Here is a 21820-nt window from a genome sequence, read left to right on the forward strand (position 1 = left end):
AAGGTTCAAGAAATGTGAAAGACAAGGAATTTTCTTTCCCAGCTCTCTCCAACACTCAGTCCCCTGGGTGGTTACATCCAAACTGCAGCCATTATCAGTACTAGATTACAACCCATAAATTCCAAGATTCCTTTTAAGATTTCCATCAGAATAAAAATATATTTCACAAGAGTGTCTGGTCTGAACACGTTGTGTAGTGTGATCGCGGGAATGATCTGCATTTGGCCCCTACAGCCGCTCCTCCTCACAGTTTCGAGTTGCTTCCTCTTCAACACTCCCATTGCATGTGGTAACGGGAAACTCCGAAGAGGCTTGTTTACTCTGTGGCAGTTTGGCCAATATTTTGTAGGGCAGATGTCAGCGAGAGTCTGTCACTTGTCAGATTAAAGTGTCATTAAATGTTCAAAGGAGTGGAAACGGTCCCACCCACTCTAAGACTACGGCATCTTTAAGAGGCTCTGTGAGCTACGTTTGACATATTTACTCATACTAATGCTTTCTGAAATATAAGTCAACTTAAATTGTTTGAGACTTGTTCAGACGTGCGAACATTGTGGCTCTTTGGATGGTCAGTTTGGACCTCAACAGCTATGGATTGATAAATGGAGATTTGGCAGCAATATTCCCAACCCTTGCATCACGTGCGTTCAAACTCGCAGCTTACAGTAAATTAGTTATAACCGAACAGAGATGTCAGTTTTTCCTCAGTGTTTTGTTTCCTCTTTTACTGTGCCAAGGTTTTTCAGATGTTTCCTTATTAAGGAAAAAAAAAGGTGTCACAAACCCCAACACTGATTCTTCGGTCTGTTGAGGAGAGCTGCGGTCGGATTTTGATGAAGTTTGTGAAACTGATAGAACTTCCTCTGAGGAATAATAGATTCTGGAACTTCCGTGTTCCTCTGTTCTCTTACACAGGCTGCAAAAAAAACCAAACCCAAGGTACGAAAGCCCCGTGTGTCACGGTCATGAATTAGAAGTCTGAAAACATTTCACATGGCTGATGTCATCAAAAAGTTACTCACATTCCCAGGCTGGTATCATCTGTATAATCTATAATCTGCCACTACGTCTCGGTTCATAAATTCATTTTCATTCATAGATTTTTTTTTTCAACAAACATTTCCTTGTCTAATACCTTTTTAAATGTTTGACAGTTCATCTACACAGACAGAATATGTGTTTTTGGGATGATAAACATGGTAGTCATCCACTGAAAGGGACGTGTGCAGCAGCAAGAGAGAGCACTAAGACGGATCCTCTTAAATTTTCCCCACATGCTGCTGCATTTTGTCCAGCTGTGCCTGGATTCAGACCATTTTTGAAGTTGAGGGTTTTTCCTTTCAAGATTTCAATGCACTTCTATTTGAGAAGAAAAGGACTCACAGCATCAAATGATCACAGCTTCATTCAAAAGACTCGCCTTTGAAAGATGAAAAAAAAGAAACCTTCAACCAAAGTGAAATACTGCTGCTAATTGAACAGCTCACCCTGAAATTCAGGATTCTGTCACTATTGATTCACCCTCGTGTTGGTCGACCAAAAAAAACCCCAAAACCCTCAAGACTTAAAACTTAAATCTTTTTTTTAAGTTTTGGAGTTTCCAAAATGTCAGTAGTTAAGATAAAAAGTGAACTACAAATGTCATTATACTTTATATTTTGTCATAGAACCACAGATCCTTTAGCAATAACTAATTTGTAAGATGTAGGACCTTTAGCACAGCTAGAAAAATCTGACTTATAGATAATAAAATATAATATAATATAATATAATATAATATTGCTATCAATGAGAATTTGAATGAATTTGAGACCAAAAAAACATTAATAGTAATAAATATTTACTTAGATAAATATTTTTACAGAAGAATTTGAAAAAGTTTGGGTGGAAATGGGCGTAGCTTATAGCAGCATACTTGGCATCATCCAAAGGATGCAATGACCAAATATGGTCTCAATCAGTCTCCCAGTTCATGAGTTAAAACACATAATAACTGGTTGGTCGGTCCTCTGTTCAAATATGTAAAGTGTATATAAAATGGGACACCTGATAAGGAAATATGAACATTTAAGCTCTGTAAGTGTTTGAGATAGGACCTCTGAAATGTTCCTCCGACTGACTTTCCATTATCGAGTTTAATTGTTTCAATAGAAAATGCTTGAATCTCCTGAAGGAGATGTGCTTTTCTCATTGAAATGAAGATAATAAGACAAATTGTGTGGAACTAGTAAGACACCGCAGCACGGAGGAGAGCCCAGTGCTGCCATGTCTCTATTCCAGCTGGTGGGAGCTGACTGCTGCACTCGTGTGAACAGCAGATTTGTGTTAAAGCCTGGAGGGTGATGGATCATAACTTTTATTGTACAATGACACGCTTAACTGTAACAAAAAGGAAGAAATTTTAAAAAAAAGGGAAGAACATTTTCTGGGTGTGGAGTACAAGACTGGACAAGTGCACACCTACACATGTTGACTAATTGATGACGAACTTTGCAAACTCCAGAGTACGCCAGCCAGCCAGCCAGCCAGCCAGCCAGCCAGCCAGCCAGCCTGAGGCTGTACGTCTGCAGTGACACCACCATTTCCGTCAAATACCAGCATGTCACATTAGTAGGCATTGCCTGTAGGGAACTGATACTGAGCTCATGCAGTATGATATTCAGATTTTGACAAATGATGTTCTTGTTTTGGAGAAACTCTCCTTTGATTGATGGAAGATGATAAGGAAGAGCTGGTGAGAGGGTGTGCTGTTTCCTCTAAAACATCATTAATCTCTTTAGACATTCTGGTGAATATCAGCCAAAGAGTTTTATTCATCTGAGGTGTTTGTTTCTTTTGTTCACTGTCTACCCTGTTATTTGGTGTGTCTGGGGTTAGCTGGCATGGTCATTCCCTTAAACCTTGTCGTTAATCGGCGTTCCATTTTTCGATATTTCACTGTGGATCAGGAAAATGGAGTGGTTGGACTGAATTTAACTCCCTGTCATAGCGCCACCTACTGGTTACAGGAAATATGATGGAGCAAACGTCATTTGATTTACATCCAAAGACACTGGGCTGTTTTCACCTGATGGACAGCAACATTATCCATAGTAAAGGTGTGTTCTCTAGTGTGATTATTTACCACCAAAGTGACGGAGCTGAAAGCTCAGCTGGGAGGAGGTCCGAGCATTCCGAGGGTTTTCTTGTTACACCTTCAATAGATTCAATTGTCATTCTTGATGGGTTGCGTTCGGTGTCTCTGGCTGTGTGTAACCATCAGGCTACAGCTATTTGTTTACTCTTAATTGACAACAATAACATGACACAAATGAATACAAACACATTTCAATAAGCAGCAGAGTGTAAATAATTATTGTAGCTTGAGATTTTGGGGCCAAACTGAGCACGGTCACATAATTTTTAGGGTTTCTATTCCCTTGTTCTCATATGTTGGTATGTAGAAGCAGCAGTGATTCCCCGGCCGTCTTAGTATAAGATGCCAAGATCAATAACGTTTTTACGATCAGCTAAAGTGTTTGGCCTATTAGAAATTGACTGCACAGCAACATGTTCACATCAATATTGAACTTTTTGCTCAAACAAGTATTTCTTGGTCTTCCCAGTTTAATACAGTTTGATTTCTTTGTGTGGTTCGGTTGGTAAATCCTCTGGGGGATGTTCTGGAACTGAACTTCCCAGATGCAGGTACATTTTTCTGGGAATCTTCCTTAAATGTTTGTGCCGCCGCATCAGAAAAAGCGTGAGAAAGTTTGTGTGTGTGTGTGTGTGTGTGTGTGTGTGTGTGTGTGGAGGGTGTGTTCACAGGTGTCCCGGCCCTCCTGTTGTCTGCTGCCAGCCATTGTACTGATGTAACTCATACCTACTGTTGTGTATAAAAGGCAGCAGCATGAATCATCAGCCTCAATTCAGACTGACAAACACGCCTGGTGCTCCAACAGTAACCTTCACTTCAAGGCTTCACCCACATTGTCTGATATGACGATTCTTCTGTTCGGCGTTATTCTTGGACTTTTCGCCACAGTCCAGTCCACGACGGTTAACAGTAAGTGACAGCCCTTTCTATGAATTTCTTTATTTATATCTCTTAGAAACAAAATAAAAACCTATGTCAGAATATTCATGCTTTGGTCAGATGAATGAGACGGAAGGGACATTTGTCTGTCAGGATGCTGCGCTCTCATGCAGCAAATCTACCGAACAGACCTGTGAAATTGTGTCCTTTCTCTTACCCCGTGAGTCAGCACTTCCTCCTCTGCTGCCTGAGATTCTCTTAATGTTTCAGTCTTTCTTTAAGAGTAGTATTTCATCGTTTGTGTGCAGGTTTCACTGGCAGCTCCGAATTACACACACACACACACACACACACACACACACACACACACACACAGGTCTTTGTAAAAAAGTGCTGAGCTGCTCCAGGAGGTGCATTAATGTCTTGAATGAGGTGAAACCAAAGATCAGCAAAGAAGCCGTTACACGAGTTTGAGCAACTTCTCACTGAAGCTGAACGTGACTGAGCAAGAATGCGGAGGAGAGATTTGTGACTCGATTCTAATCTCTTTTTAATTTACTTTTTTTTTAAGAGTAACTGTACAAGGCAGCAGATGATTACCATCCAAATCAGTCGTTAAAAAGGTATACTGATGTGTTAGATGATGGTCTCCCTTAATTTAGCTTCACATCCGGCTTCCGTCGTTTAAAACTCAGAATTCCGATCAATCCAGCTTTCATATAAATGTTCCCCGTTGTGATATTTCTCTCTTCGCCAATTGTACCCTGTGAGAATTTTTTCAATATTTTTCAATTTCATTAGAGGAAGCTTCCAAGGAAGGGTAACGGCTAGTTGATATGCTGGAAGTACTTATGTATTTATTGCAGGTTTTTTTCCCCCTGTTTCTTCTCTGTAGTTTTGTATTGATACTTTGTAAATGAAAAAGGAGAACTGAGCATCGTTAATATATGCAGTGTAATACTATACGTGCAGCATGAAAATATCACAAAAAACAAAGCAATTTGCTGATAAAAGCTTCCTGCCACTACAACAGTTTTGTGCAGGTTTTTACTGGTTGCACCACGTGGTAATCTACTGCTGATGAGACCTCTTTTGTGAACCCACTATAGGAGATTAGTCATCAGGGTTAATCATTACTGACTCTCACCACACCTCATCAAAGGCCAACACGCACGTTTATACAAGAATCCAGGGCGTTGCGTGTTGTCTTTGTGTGGTCATTTGTTAACACAACTGAACAAACTTGGTAACTTTCCTTCCTATGATAGAACTGGTGAGCAAACACTCTTGCTGATCTTTGGTTTTTTTCCGTCTCTTTGTCTCAGCTGTGACCCAGATCCCATCCAAATCCGAGGATGACGTGTTCAGAGAGGCTCTGACTGACGGGTTCCTGGTGGAGAACTTGTTCATCCCCTCACTCACGACTAGATCACCTCAAACCACGACCGTTCAGTCATCATCTGAATCAGACGAGGGCCTCGCAGCAAGTGGCTCCGGCGATGAGTTCCTTCGAAATGAGCGTGAAAATGTGGCAACCACAAGTCCGAGCTCCACATCTGCGGTGCTGCGAAGTGATGCCACCGAAACCCTTCTGTCCAACTTCAGCTCTCCTCCAGTGCCAAATGAAGATCAGTCAAATGTCACAGCAGACCTGAGTTCAGTGTCCAAAAATGCTCACTCGTCCTTCACTGACCTCTCGATGCTGAGTTCAAGCTCTGGAGATGGAGAGGCCCCGGACCAGCCCCCGTCTACACCTTCCAGCAGCTTCAGCTCCAGCACAGAAACTGCATCATCAACTACTGGACCCCAGATTCCAAGAGAGGAAGGATTGGGATTAGAAATTATAGAAGAAACTATTCAGACACAGATTGTTCAAAAAAATTCTGCCGTCCAGCCAACTCCGAGTAAATATCCTACACCTACACCTGTATAACTCCCATGTTACATTTTTTTAAATGTTAAAATGAAATTTCCTTTCTGATCTGGTAGGACATATTGTACAACCTAATGCCGAGGACAAATCACAGCACAAAGGACACTCTACACCAGGTGAGTCTGGGAAAAGTACATTTAATCAAAGAGATTCCTGCTTGTGAGGAGAACCTGTCTTAACTCCAACTCTCCCGTATCATCAGACTGGATCATCATCGTCGGCTTCATTGTTGGTGTAGCAGCTCTGATAATGCTGTGTGTTGCAATTGCCACCAGAGACAAGTAAGTCTTAAACAACATGCACATCATATTTTCAAGTTTACTATTTTGATCAAATATATTAATCTTTTCATTATTTTTCTACAAAGGTGGAATGGACCAAACCAGGCATCCAAGAAAGAGGGAAAACCCTCACACCAGCAGAGGGAGGTAGAGATGGAGACTTTCATTCACAGAGACGCACCCAGGGAAAATGGAAAGGCATCGGAGTACACGGTCATCCCCCTGGATGAGCTTCCAGAGACATATTCACACTGAAGCCAGGGACAAAATCCCTCCGGATGCTGGAAACTCATCGCTGGTTGTCTGAGAAGAAGAATTAGATCCACAGCAAGACTGAGCAAAAGCTTTGTCGCCCAGCATGAATTAGAATCATGGTGTGGCGCTCCTGCTGACTTTCAAAGACCCTTCCCATGCCTTTAATCTGAAACTGCAGCAACAGTCATTTTATTTATTGCTATGACTTTGATTTTTAGCTGTATAATACACAAGAAGTGCAAATACATTTTCAAACATTTTTTTGCTGCATTTCTTTTAACAGCAAATCGAGCACTTTTTAAAAATATCATTAGTGAGCAGACCAAAATAATAAGTTAAATTATGTTTTTAAAGTGTTTTGATTATAGGATTATTTTTCATACTTTTTGTTTTTTGTAATAACATTATTGATGAGTGTGTTGTGGATTGTAACTTATATTAAGCTGTTTCTTTTGGGTTTCTTGTGCACTGAACAGTTTTTTTACGGAATCCTGGGGTCGCCACAGAGGAGATAAATAGATGAATACAATTGTGAAGTCATGAGATATCACTTGCTCCTTCAATGGAATTGATTTTTTTGATAACAGATATAACTTGTTAAATAATATAAAGTAAATCAATTGAGGGCGCAAGTTCTACGTTATGCTCATATGAATGAGTGTGTGTGTGTGTGTATGTTTGTGTACATCTATTTTTTTTCTTTTTTTCACATTTCTTTTTACACTGCTACCCAAGGACTCCGTACGCCGCCTGCTAGCTCTGGAGCTTTTCTCAACAACCAAAAAGTGTCATTATCTGTTCTACTGTGCTGTAACATAACGGAAAGAAAAAAAAACAACAGCAGCTCATCAATAAACTTTTATTCATTTTCCATTGATATTTACACATGAGTATTAAAACATTTACATATTTTCAATCCATTTCCATGACAAACATATTTTGTCTCTGTTGTTTACTTTGTATATTCAATGCTGCTTGTATTCAAAACACATGCTCCTTCACAATGAATGACAGTAACAAGTACTGAATAGATTCCTGTGCATGGAAACAAAGAGACATAGAAAATATAAGTTGAATTCTCTAATGATTGTACAATTCCACGTGTTCATAAAAAAAAAAAAAAACTACAACTTGCTACACGAGCTTCCTGAGAACATACTCTGATCAAGGACCAATATCCTGTTACGCTATTGCATTAAACTGAAAAAAATGGGCTTTTAATTTTAGTCAGGGATGCTTGAACCACACTCTGGATGGCCTGCTGAGGTCTCACAACATACTGTAGCTGCCAACAGCAATATCCTCATGCACACAAAATTAGTTTTAATGTGCTTGTGACCTTTGAATAACCAAAACAACATTCACTTGTGAATTAAGTGGAAAGTTTTTAGAATTTCTTCCCCTGACAACCATTAGGAGCTCAGCAGACACTCAGAAATGGTGGTATGTAATAGTTTTACACTCTTCATGGGTACTTGTGAAGAATGTTCCTTCAGAGATACATGCGTTCCCTCAAAAGTACAATATTGGGCTTGAAGAGGCCAGAAGTGCACAAAGTGAACTGAGGGGTTCATAACCCCCCCGCCAGCAACAAGTACCCTTTCAGGATGGAGTGTTTTCTGAACAGATCGATTGAAATTATTTCTTGATAAATGTTCACAAACTATGAATAAAACTACCTCCGTTAAAGGATGATCAACATTTCTCTATTTTCATTTTATAGATATAGTAATAGTTATAGAAACTTTTAGCATAGCAAAAATCAATTCTGACAGATGACAAAAAAATGTCAGCTCTATACATTTTTTTTATACACTAAAGAAAGTATATACACAAAGTGCAAGGAGGCACTTTAAACATGAATACACACGCTGTTGCTTATATCAAACAAGAGAGATAAACACCCCAGTTTAAGTTGCTACACAGCTAAACAACACGCACAGATTCAGCCAACATCCAGTGACCTTGTGGCTTTAATGCTGGAGGCGGAGCTTCGTGAACACATGCTAAACAGACGTGACCAATTAATCCGACATGTCATCACAAGTTCGCCATTCGTATCTAAGTGTACAGCTACAAAATCCAAGAAAGAACCCATGAGGAGGGCCCAGCCATCCTCAAACCCGCTACTGAAGCTGGAAGGTGGCTACAATGTATTTCTCCAAGTAAAATACGAGTTTCATTACGCAACTTAAGTGAATAAGTTTAATCTAGAAATGTTTTACGCTGACTGCACTTTGCAGTTGACATCTTCAAGGCAAGGTTATCAAATAGCAACCAAATCAACAGTTTGAAACAAAACAGAGAGCAATGCAATACACAACTCCGAGGGTTCCCCCTCACGTGCTCTGTTTTCTGCACGTCATCCTGTGCTGTTTTGTTGCCACATTTGGAGGCCACACCTCCTCCTATTAAAGTCTAAGTCCTAAGCTTTGCTTCTTAGGCTTGACTTTGCATGTCTACGTGTGTGTGTGTGTGTGCGTGTGTGTGTGCATGTGTGTGTGCATGTGTGCGTGTCTGTGACATCAGAGTGTAATCCCCTAAGTCAAAAAGTCAAAGTAATGCAGTTACACCAACCTGCACTACCACCATTATAGTACACAGAGTGCTGAGATACACAAGACCCTTCAGGATGAGCACATTTAAAACCCCCAACGTTCCAGTCTATCAAGTTCTGATGCTCTTTAAACTTGAACTTAGACTTGGTCCTTGAATGATACTGGCAAGGCCATCATTAGCACTCTTTCAGCTACAAAGAAAATGCTTATATAAAAAAGAAAATGAGATGTTGCAAAAGGTAGAAGAACGATGTCGTTGACAGAACAGGAAGCTCGCAACAGCACCAAGTAAGGCCCAGAGTCTTGTCAACCGAGTGTATTATTCCCATGTGCAACTGCTTCCTTGTGAGTTCAAAAAAGCAACATCTAGGTGAGGTGAGTCATTTTTCTCCAGTAGTGGCTGTAGTCAGGTCTTCAGAACAGTTGACTCTACGTATTGTGGTTGTTTTTTTTTTTTTGTGGTTTTATTCTTTCAATGTGTTTTATTTTTTTGTTTTGTTTTTTTTCTACAGGTTTGTCGGCAGGAAGTGAAAGCTTGTGGAACTCAGGGTAAGGCGCAGCAGCATCTGTATCTGCTGCTTTACTCGCATTTCCATGGTTCCTCCTCAACAAGAGAGAACTCTGCCGTCTTGCCGTTTTTTCCCATGGTAACCTGTAAGCAGTTATTAACAACATCTAACTATGGGCCCAAGGCACCGTCATGAATCAACAAACCATCAGCGGTTGGGAGCAGAGAAGCCTTCACACCCAGGCCATTGGCCCTGGGGTGTGGGGGTGGAGTTGTGACTTTGAGACAGTCAAAATACAACTTTCATGTACAATGATACACAAATGACAGTACCTTCATTTTGGAGTCACAGAAAATATGTTTTTCAGAGTTGGCCATGTATTTAATGGATTCTCTGCCCAACCGAATTACAATGCTCATCCGTAATAAAGTTGCATCACACAGGCAATGTAATAAACACGATGGCTCTACAATATGAGGTTTTCAGGAATGTAATAACAGCAGTCGCTTTGTTGCTGTGTGCAATACGAGATCAAAAATAGGCATTTCATGATTTACTCTGGATGAAACAGCAGTCTTTATGAATACCACTGGCTACAATAACTCATTAGAAACAGATGGACAATGAGGGACAACTGTAATTTGGTCAGGGCCGCAAATACATAAATACATGTCCATTTAAGTAAACAAAAGAAAGATAAAACAATAAATCCCAGGCGTATCACAGCAGAATACAAGTCAAATATAATTGTGTACAAGACAAAGCATTTCTAAATTGTTTTGGAATAGAAAAAAAAACACATTTATGTGGATTTAACAAGAGAAAAACCTTATTAGTTGATCATTTAAAGAAAGTATCTGGTAACGTCTTATTTGGATGCACCCGGTATCATAAAAACTGCTTTTTCATATGACTAACAGGTGAATAAAAAAATAAAGAAATACTGTATACGCATGTTTGCCTCAATAAATATCTGACACACGCTAATCACACAGACACCGGTATAGGAAGTCACGTGGAGATGATACACAAACACAGACGAGCAACCAAAGACAAACACAGACACAGAGCTGGAGGGGGCGTCTCTACATACAAGTCTCTATATCCGTTAACGTGAAATGTACCTTGCAGTCGTCTATCAAGATTGAGTTGTGGTGAGCGTATACATTCTGGTTGGTGTTATTTTCAAAGAAGGATTGTGTTTTTGCCATTTCAAAGTCATCCATCCGGGGCTGTTGGGCATCCAAAGAGTCGAGCTCGTCTTTGGAAAGGTGGTACACGATTCCTGCTCCATATGAGTCCCCAACCACATTTACAGAGGTGCGGAAACGATCTCTGCACGTTGGAGAGAGATAAAGAAAAAACAATGAACAAAAGTGGCATATTGAAGAAATCGCTCAATAAATATTCTGGTTATTGATTCAGGGACTCCACTCGTGACAAGTTTCAAGAGATCCCTGTTGGTCATACGATGAGCGTCAATGCATGGATAAAAGGAACTGTTGTTATAATAATCAATGACAGCCAGAATCAGCTCCTCCTCCTCCTCCTCGCCTAGTACGCCTGCACCCTTCTTGATTTGGATCGGTTGCTGAGGGGTGACATTCACAAGCTCAGTTGGTGTAAGATAGGAACAAAAAAAAAGGAGAACTGGCTAACAAACCATAAAAACTGGCTGGTGGTTTTGAGATGAGGAGAATGCTGATCATCATCATTGTACAAAAAAAAAAAAAAAGCTGAAATAACACACAGGATGAAAAGAAACCAGAAAGGAGTTGGGCTTGTTGTGAAAGTAGGAAAACAGCCATCACAGCTGCCTGATCCTGTGCCTCTTGCTCACAGGGATTACCTTTACATGGTCACGTTTAATAGCTTTAGAAGATGGAAAATATGGAGAAGCACAAGCTGTTCCCTCTCTTATCATTTGTTTGCTACTTGATTTTTCACAGCAAATAATGCACACAGGAAAGGGTAGCATTTTGGATTTGTGCATGAAAAAGCAGCAAAGGGACACTCAGCAGCACTGTGGAAGATATTCCAAGTTTATTAATTTGTTAACATTCATAAGCTTTCGTATTAATTACTCACAGTCCCGTTTAGCCCGAGGAGCAACATGATAAATGTGATCAAGTGAGCTGGAACAGATTATTCACAGATGAGTAATATTCACATTGTTGCCAATGGAGAGGGAAGAGCCAATACTTGTTTTCCTCAACTGAATAATGCACTTCTAATTTTTTTGAATCGATGTTGAGATATCAGCAGGTTGGCATATGGAGAGTAAAGCCATATGTTTTCATCATAGCCAGAGCTGAGAGAGAGAGAGAGAGAGAGAGAGAGAGAGAGAGAGAGAGAGAGAGAGAGAGAGAGAGAGAGAGAGAGAGAGGTAAAACATGCCTAGCAGCAAAACCCTCCACATGTAGCTGTTTAAAGGTTTAGCTGCATTTTTAGAAACTATGAAGATAAAGTTTATTTCATTTTTTGTCATTATATGCTGTTTGGTAAATAGTAACATTTCTCCGGCAACATTAAGAAAATAGATCAATAGAGAATTAAAGACGGACCTCATTAAAAACTTTTGGATATTAACAAGTCAAAGAAGATTGCTGGATTAGTTTTAACGTCATTTATAGGCTTTTAAAACTGTACAGGAACAGAGAACTGCACCCTAGAAAGAAAATTAAGCAGATTTCCAGAAGTTGAAAAATTGTATTTTTCATCTTGCTTTGAAGCTGCAACTTAAAAGTGCACGATGTGTTTGTGATTACAAATTTTGTGTGATGATGACATTGGTTTTATTATTTCAGGTCCTGGGAGTCAAAAATAGTAATTAGATCATAGCAAAGTTGCACATTAAAGTAGCACAAAAAGTGCGACTATATGAGGCTGAAATATGTTCAAAAGGCAGAACAGAGGGTGTGGTTACGATGTGATATTTAAAGACTTCTGAAGTGATATTAAGATGAAAAGTCAAAGAACTCACAGCAGCCAGTCCACAGCTACCAGGAGGCTGATGTCCTGGGTGGGCAGCCCCACCGCCGTGAGGATCAGAAGCATGGTTACCAGCCCGGCACTGGGGATGCTGGCTGCCCCCACACTGGCAAGGGTGGCGGTCATACTGAACAAAACACCAGATTATTGGTCAGAGGATAAACCACAGCTGTGTTTTTAACTGAGTATATAATATATATGGGATGTGAAGCAATATAAAAAGAGCACTATCACGTTGTTTTTTTCACTGTTGCATCACTCCTGTGTGACTCCAAACAGCTAGCGCGCTGCTGTGAACCAACAAACTTCTGCTTCATGGTAACTGGCCAAACGGGAAGTGTTACAGATTGTTTTTAGCTCAACTCAGGGTTTCAGGGTTCAGCTCACTGCTGGATGAAGAAGATGTGGATTATACCGCTAGGGTGTTTTCACTTGGACGGTTTTGCACAGTTTTGCTGTTGCTTTGTTTCTGTAGCTATTGAAAGCTGTCAGTAGCAAATTGGCACCGAGCTAAATATAAGTGTCTGGCTCTTCTCGCATTCTGGGGTCACATAAAATGCACAAAAACTTCATGAACTCAAGATACTTATTTCTGGGTACTTGAGAGGGAAAACGCATTGTTTAGCTGATGTATCACTTTCAGTGTCGAGCAGCATTTCATTGATCTATTACCAATCTTGCACATTTTTTGTGATATCAGCTACATTCTCACCTGACAGTCACAATCTGGCCCCAGTCCAGCACAATCCCATTCATCTGAGCGATGAAGATGGCGGCCACTGCTTCGTACAGCGCTGTGCCGTCCATGTTGATGGTGGCCCCCACAGGGAGGACAAAACGTGTTACTCTCTTGTCAATGCCCAGGTTCTCCTCTAAGCACCGGAACGTGACGGGCAAAGTTCCAGCACTGCGGGGAATTAAAAAAATGCTTTATTTCAACATGCGCAGCAAATGAGTTTAGCACCCAATTTGGCAGAAAAACTTCCAGAAATAAAGACTTACGAACAATTACAGAGTTTCTACACAGAACTAATTGAAATGGTTGAAACCTAATTACAATGTTCTTGAATTGAATTGCTAATTTATTGGTTGTTTTCTTTTTTAAAGGCTATAATGGCTAGTTTTGCATCATCAAAGAATCAAGAGCTAATTCTACTTTGAATTAAGAGTAAATCTCAGAGCAAGGAAGGCAGAGAAGTGACTCAGCAGTTGTTTGTTCTGATAATTAAGTGTCTTGTAAATGGCGGGGCTGCAAGCAGGCGGAAACTTAAAAGAACCGAGCTCAACTCAGGAGGGCAAAGAATTTCATTAATAAAACACAGAGTAAATGAAATATAGCCCACATGGTGGCCAAGTTAGAAGTTGTTGCTTGAGAGAATACATCATTGGCATTACAATTTCTGTTGTTATCTTCCATATAGCTCAAGGTAAAAGGGCAAACAGTCAGTGCTGACCAGCATCGGGGAATGAAGCTAAAAAAACAGATCCAAAATCAGATACCTGGATGCTGTTCCGAGTGCCGTGACCCACGCCTGAAATAATCCCATGAAGAACGTGTAGGGGTTCTCTTTCACTATCACAAAGTAGATCAACGGAAGGAATATGCCTCCGTGGATGATGAGTCCCACTATGACGGTGATCATATACATCCCCAGCTGTCGAGCGACCACCTCCAAATCAGCAATGGAGATGATCTTTCCACAGATAAGGCAGGCGATACCCAGAGGTGAGTACCTAGAGACACGAGGCTGCTGTTAGGATGTTGGATATCATGCCATTTCTGAGGAAGCTCAAACACAGTGGGTATTGCGTCGACAGAGTTTTTGAATGTGGAGGGGAGCCTGCTGGACTTACCACATAATCGCACTAACCAGCCTCATAACTATCTCGTTCAGGACGTTGAAAAACTCCAACATCAGCTTGGCCTTCTCTCCCATTTTCCCCATAATGACACCAAAAGCAACAAAGAAGCCAATCAAACCTGAAAGTACAGTAAAGATGAACTGAGTTGCAATTCATGGGGATCCTGAACTATGGAAATGTCCAGGATGACAAATTTTAAAGTGATGCAAATGAGAAAGCCTGGTTAATGTGACACTGTTACATTTAACAAAGAGGTAGTGTTTATGTTCCTGTTTGTTTGTCTGTTAAAACAGTGTACACTCACTTGTAGATTTATTAGGTACACATACAACAGTGTAACAAAACAACCTTATAACCGGCCAATAAATCCCTTAATGTTCCATTCTTATTGTAATCTCTTAGAGAGCGCTGTTGATTTGTACTAATGCTCATTTCACTGCCGTGAGCACGCTATCAGACGTTTCACCTACCCAGGACATTCATCCCACCCTTGAACTGAAGCGACCTCTTGATTGTGAAATGTGGATGAGCTTTGGTTCTGTTCGTGGGCACGGGTACTTTAGTAGTTACTGTTTGGATCTGGAGGAGAAGAAGAAATAGCTGAACCTTCTTAAAGATGGCTCATACTTGTATATTGTGGGTGGAAGAATTGTCAGAGACTCCCACCTGTTGGAAGCAGGCCTGCACTAAATTTTCTGGGAAAAGGTTTCGGATGAGATCGAACAAAGCATCCATGCTCGACACCTCATCGTTCTTCTTTCCTTGTCCAAGATTGGCCCTCAGCTTTGGGTTCCCAGGATGGATGAGCAACACCAGAACCACTCCCAGCACAGCTGCGATCACGGTTGTCGACATGTAGTACACCATGGCTCTGGTGCCCAAACGCCCGCTTGATTTAGCATCCAAGCCAGCGAGTCCTGTTGGCAGAGGTTTCACATAAATATCTTACAGTTACCAAAGTGTTTCTGTGGTAGGAATTAAACTTTTCCTCTCTTGTGATCCTTGAAATCGATGTGTTTCATCGACTCACCCTTCTAAAGATCACCATAAACTCCAATCAAGCCTCCACCTGTGCATCCTGTACATGGCTGCAGAGTTCATGTATGTGACATCTCAGTCTGGATGTTTTGTGCATTATGTGCAGAGATATTTATAAGAAAAAAATTGAAATACCTGGAAATGTAAATAAATGAATAGCGTCTGAGAAAATTCTACAAACATGAACTCCTCTCCACAGGCACTTTAACGGCAAATTTTACTTGTTCAGAGAAAGGAAACATGGAGCAAGGCATAAAATGAAAATATCAAACTCCACACGACATAATAAGTACAATTTAAAAAGCCCCGGTGAGCCATTGCTGCTACTAATCATCATAAGAGAAGATGAAGAGGATTACATCAAGACAAAGTGGGAATCTGAATCTGATCTATTTCATCCAGAACACACACATGAGGAACTACAGATTTTGATGGGGACCTGGTAAGGTGGAGGTATGCTAACACTTCCCATCCAATATCACTCATTGTGCTCGGCTAACTAGCAGTTAGCTCGTCCCTGCGGGTTTCAGCTCCCTGATGCAGAGGAGAGAAGGATAACTACCTCCTTGTGTGGCTCTGGAGAGGATGATATATGAGGGTATTTCCCAAAATGTTGCGATTGAAATTACTGCCAAAGTTTATAGCTGTGTTTATCATACGTTTGAATGGTTATTGGGGAATAAGATTGTAATAGGACCTAAAAAGTTGCAGATATGGAGAATAACAGGATCTGAACAACTCAACTACCAAACAGGTCACATTTTTTAAGTGTATCTCAAAGCAAAACATATTACTTATACAACGTTTAAGTAGATACTGGCGGCTGCAATTATCCTATCTGCAAGGAAAAAACCCTTTCAAAGCAATTTCGATGTAAGGAGAAATCCATCAGTATTACATTATGAGACTGCCGCAGTTTGAAAATCATCTTCCAAATATATGCAGTGTTTACCTGCTCAACTATAGAGAAAGACAGTTTTTTTACTCATAACACTGCAGCTTTTAGAAGACTGCTGCCTAATTTGATTTATTCAGACAGCAGAAATATTCATTTGTGGTGACCGTGGAGATTGACCCCATCGATTATAGGGAAGTGTAGATATTTTATTTATTACATATGGAGTTGATATGGCAGATATTTTTAAATTTAGCCTTAGTCCTGAGTCAGATGTCCTCATCTAAGTCAAAGAAACCCACAGCTATTTTAATCTTATTTTAAAGAAAACTGACCTTGATTTTACCTGAAACTTTTGAACAGCTGATTTTGATTTAGCACTGACGACTACCTCTTAAATTACGTGGTGGTTTTGGAAGCACTTTTGTTGTGGGAATCTAAATTTCACAAAAAAGAGTGTAGCCGGTGAGCATCTGTAATGTAGACAATCTACAGGAGAAATGAACATTAACTGTTTTGATATGAGAGATGACAGTTGCTGCTGTGATCAGGTGGGTACTTGCATCTCAGAGCATACAAGTGGAGAGCAAACTGTTCTTCTGCTCCAGTAGGGGATTAGCTCCTGTCATTTAATTTGCATGGGAATTTCAGTGAACTGCTGCCAGAAGCACCAGGCGACCTAGCACGTTTTGTCTACAAAGATTGTGTATTTTGCATTGAGGTGTGCATTCTAACTGAAGTATGGCTCAAAGTACAAAAGATGCAGTTGCCTCCAAAATTTGTCCTCAATAAAGTAAAAACCCACTGTGCTCTGGCACTGTGCCCCCCCCCCCCCCCCCCCCCGCAACCACCATACAGCCTCATTTGTCAGCAAATTCAACAAATGGTGCAGGGCATTTGCTGCCACTACTGTAGCTCACCCACCTGTGACCAGACTTGAAACAACAAGAGGCAAAATGAGCATCTTCAGCATCCTCATTAGGATCTCCCCTGGAAAGCTGATGATCATAATAACATCAGGAGGGAGAGGTGATATGTGCCGCAGCAGCATCCCGGCGATGGAGCCCAGAAACACACCTGAGCCGACCAGAAAAGACAAATCAAATACAAAGACACTTAACTCTGAGCAGTCACAAACTAACAACCCCGTAGAAAAATGGCTGTATTAAAAGATAAAAAAGGAAATCTCACTTCTTGCCGACATAATTCTGCAAAGATAATAACATACTTCAAGGTATCATCTGAGAGCCAACTGATGTTCTTATTATAGTTGAGACGTAAAAAGCAATTGTGCGGTTAACTTGGGTGTGATGTCACTCCATGTTTTGACCACTTGAGTTCTGAGGTAAATCAAATGGGCATTAATTTGCAGGAAAGTAGGAAGTCACATGGCATCAATAAAAGGAGAGATAAATCTGTATACAGAGGTGGAGGGAGCAGTAAACGGATTAATAGAGTAATAGTAGAGTAGTACCTGAGGCACATGAGACTCATGTTCAAGGCTTGTCGGAAAAATGCTTTCTGGCAACTGCTTTTTGATTGGATATTCATACAATTGCTGATGGAGAGTAGATACCATGCAGGGGGAGATTCTGATGAAGTGTTTTTGTGCATAAACGTCGCTAGACAGTAAAGATTGTTTCAAATTAGTGGAGCGAAGCAAACTTTGTTGATAGCTGTATGGGCTGGTATGCCTGTAACCCGCGAGTGTAAATGTGCATCTGTCTGCCTGTATGACAGTTAAGAGACCTGTTTGAAAGGCATCATGGGACTCCTTAAGTGCATGCTAAAGTATCTGCTTCAGCCCCATGAGAAAAAAAAAGATAATAAATGATAAATAAATGATGAGTTATATCAAATTTGCATGCAGGACCTGGAACTCACCAAGGATTGTAAGTGTGAGAACCATGTTCTTCATGATTTTATCACACAGAGCGCCACATGGGTTCTCTGTAGTGTCGACTGTGGGCTCCAAATGGCTCTCATCCATCCTGACCTCCACTTGCTTCTGCATTTTGTTGGCACTGCAAAATAAGGGCAAAAGAAAAAGACGGTGGTATTATATTACAGAATGATGGAGAGGAAGTGTTTCAGAGTGGAAGAGATTGTAAAACTTCTATGCCACATATATAATTTAGAAAACAGCAGGAGCAACCATGGCTCACACTCGAGTCCACATCCTGGTAGTGTCATATCTAGTCATGAATGGACTGATACTTTTCAGAGTAGTACTCCCTTCGAGGCCATACGTGTGAATACATCGAACCTTTTGGGTTTTGAGTTTTTCTAAAATACGACACCAGTCTAAGATCATTAATGATAATAATAATATTACCTGTAAGGCCAGTGATGCAGGAGGTCCACCCAAATCATGAAATATGGAGACTGTAATCAGTGAATTATCGTAGCTATGAATGCAGCACATGAACATATCATGGAAGCAAGCGTGTAGCAGAGGACACGCAACCATCAGGTGGGTGTGTGCAAGTTTGAGCACAATTGAGAAGTCCAATTGCTGTATGATACATATTAGAAACAAAAAAGATTCCGTCAAAATGATTCGCTCATTCATTTTTGTAGGTACGTAAGGCTTTCCAAAGCTTGTCAGGGTTCCTCAAACATAAATCCTGGCAATAGGAAATTTGCATTGGGGTTAAGGGGGTGTCGGCATCTATTGTAAAAAGTGTTAATCATATAGGAATATGCACACATGCTCAAAAGACTTCTGAGTGAACATAAAGTTCTCAAAAGACCACATATGGCCTTTTGTAATTAGCAGCTGACATTCCAAAACACTTAATGCCGATTCAATAATGAGCATGTGTATAATCTGCATTATAAACAATTTTGTTCCACTTTTTCTTGGTAGATTTGAATAAACAGAACACCAGCTGTTACCCATATCCTTCCCCCTGCTGCCACTGCTGTTGCTTCATGCTATGCATGATAATTTATGATAATGTGAGATACTTCATGTCTGTGCTGAATCAAAGGTGGCGACGGTGGCAGAGATGAAACCTGCATGTTATGTTGCAAAAAGCCATGAATGACCGGGACTTTTATTTATTTATTCCACAAGTGTGTACTCCATATAACACAGGTGTCTTGTGGTTGGTGAATGGGTCTCGTTTTCTGTTTGCGGGTTACACAAGTGCTCAGAGGCTGCATTGAAACAACAGATGCGCATTTTCCACAACATCCACTTTTCTATTCATTCTTTTACTGCGCTGCTTCATCACATCAGCAGAGCAGCATCAGAGGTTTGTTGTGGTCTGGCGTAAAGCCTCTTTGACTTAAAGATGAGCTCTCCCCTGTGTAGCCTTTAAATCCTCTGGAGAGTACAGACTTGCACAGTTATGTAACAGCGACTATCATTGAGATGTTTGACCTTTGAGACTTGAGCACCTGGATTATTAGTTCTGGAAGAAAAGACAAAAAAAATTACATTTTAGTCAGCAAATGCTGTAAAGGAGGAGATGCGTTTCTCCCAGAAAGAAAAAAGTTGTAATGTTTAGCAGAAAATTCACAGCAGGAAAGGAGGTGATGCTTGAATTTTAAGCAGTATTGTAATGTAATAGAGTCCCACATTTGATTATTCAGTATTTGATCTGTATCATGAATCATGAATGAAAGAATGAAAGGTTTAAAAGTAAGAAGGGAGCAAAGCCACTGGCACCTGTCTGATACACTGTGCTCCAGCACAGATGAGACTTAAGCCTTTTAAAGAGGATAAAATTAGCACCTCCAGCACAAGTGATTGAGTTATGTAACAGAAAAGGGGCTTCCCAGGAAAAGTCAAGGTGTCACCACGGCGTGCCTGACGGCCGTAATGAGGGGATTACTAATTTAAAGTTCTCACATTCAACTTTGGTGTTTTCTCACAACTCGTGTCTATAAAGCTCTGAAGATTCAATAAAGCTCAAGACAATCTTCCAGACTGGTTTTTGTGCATGCAATTTAGCTCCAAACCAAAGGTAAAACAGTGAGGGACGTCTTTTCCACTGTCATCTCATGACAAGATGCACACAATGCAAGGTTTATGCTGTTCTGAGATTGATGCCGAATCAATTTTTTTTTTTGTTGACTAACTTCAAAAATATTAGAAGAACGGCACACGCATCAGTAACACAAGCAGGATTCACTCTGGCACGGTAGTCGTTCCTACGCTTCCTGTGATGCATCATTCAGACTCCAAGTGAAAGCTGCTGAACAATATTTGAAGAGTGACAATGTTTTGATGAGTCATGTCATCAGCTACTACCACATTACTGCATGCTACTCCTGCTCTGATGATACTCACCAGCTGTTTTGCGACTTGTTCGAAATTTAGATTGTTCTTGTAGAGATTCACTACACAGCCATCTGCGTCATTGAGAAAATTAACAAAGTCATGGCTTAGGCGTCGGTAAATCCAGTCAGAACCTCCAAAAAAGTGCTTTGTCCCCTCTGAAAAAGGGTTTCAGTCTGTAAAAAAATCTCACTTCCTGCCTGAGGGATATCCACAGATGCTTGGGTATTCAGCTACAGAGAGGTGAGTAAAGGTAAACTGAAGAACCTGGAGGTGTGACAGAAGGCACCCAGACAGAAAGGGTGGAGTCAACCTGCTAAGATTAGCAGCAAACACAATCCTGGTTGCAGGGTTTTTCGTCTCTTTTTTTTGTCCTTTTTTAAACAGCTCCAAGAAGAAATTATTTGAATTATTGATTTAAAGCTTCTACATTCAACTGACATCATGAAAGCTATTTTAAACAGCTTATTTGAACAGATCAAATGCATTTACTGTACAGAAGTTTTCAAATTCTTCACATCATTGCAAGAAAGGTCTTCAGGCTGCCTTTCCGAATTTCCAAATGCTGCACTTCCAACTGCACCCTCAAACACTGCACTTTTAACTGCACTCTCAAACACTGCACTTTTAACTGCACTCTCAAACACTGCACTTTTAACTGCACTCTCAAACACTGCACTTCCAACTGCACTCTCAAAGAAACACTACACTTTTACCTGCACTCTCAACACTGCACTTTTAACTGCACTCTCAAACACTGCACTTTTAACTGCACTCTCAAAGAAACACTGCACTTTTACCTGCACTCTCAACACTGCACTTTTAACTGCACTCTCAAACACTGCACTTCCAACTGCACTCTCAAAGAAACACTACACTTTTAACTACACTCTCAACACTGCACTTTTAACTGCACTCTCAAACACTGCACTTCCAACTGCACTCTCAAAGAAACACTGCACTTTTAACTGCACTCTCAACACTGCACTTTTAACTGCACTCTCAACACTGCACTTTTAACTGCACTCTCAAACACTGCACTTCCAACTGCACTCTCAAACAAACACTGCACTTCCAACTGCACTCTCAAACAAACACTGCACTTCCAACTGCACTCTCAAACAAACACTGCACTTCCAACTGCACACTGAAACAAACACTGCAGCAAGTGAAGTGCATGTCATTTTGTTTGGT

At 40.6% G+C, this 21820-nt stretch overlaps 2 protein-coding genes across 2 annotated transcripts; one reads left to right on the forward strand and one right to left on the reverse strand.

The window, feature by feature from the left end:
* Positions 1-3883: 3883 nt before the first annotated feature.
* Positions 3884-7355, forward strand: LOC147269071 (uncharacterized). Its single transcript, XM_086179336.1, has 5 exons — positions 3884-4045; positions 5341-5919; positions 6005-6064; positions 6151-6229; positions 6316-7355. The coding sequence occupies exons 1-5, from the start codon at positions 3979-3981 to the stop codon at positions 6482-6484; spliced, it is 954 nt and encodes a 317-aa protein (XP_086035462.1). The 5' UTR covers positions 3884-3978; the 3' UTR covers positions 6485-7355.
* slc1a2a (solute carrier family 1 member 2a) lies at positions 7301-20645 on the reverse strand. The gene is made up of 11 exons (XM_086179323.1): positions 20639-20645; positions 18223-18362; positions 17263-17415; positions 15072-15322; positions 14876-14984; positions 14397-14523; positions 14043-14276; positions 13255-13449; positions 12535-12669; positions 10676-10886; positions 7301-9694 (listed from the first exon to the last, which is right to left on the reverse strand). Exons 2-11 carry the CDS (start codon positions 18350-18352, stop codon positions 9623-9625), a joined length of 1617 nt encoding a protein of 538 aa, XP_086035449.1. The 5' UTR covers positions 18353-18362; positions 20639-20645; the 3' UTR covers positions 7301-9622.
* Positions 20646-21820: the final 1175 nt, after the last annotated feature.

Source organism: Aulostomus chinensis, chromosome 2 (genome assembly GCF_037954235.1).
Source record: "Aulostomus chinensis isolate RoL2024-O1b breed Wild chromosome 2, RoL_Achi_v1.0, whole genome shotgun sequence".
Classification (NCBI taxonomy): Eukaryota; Metazoa; Chordata; class Actinopteri; order Syngnathiformes; family Aulostomidae; genus Aulostomus; species Aulostomus chinensis.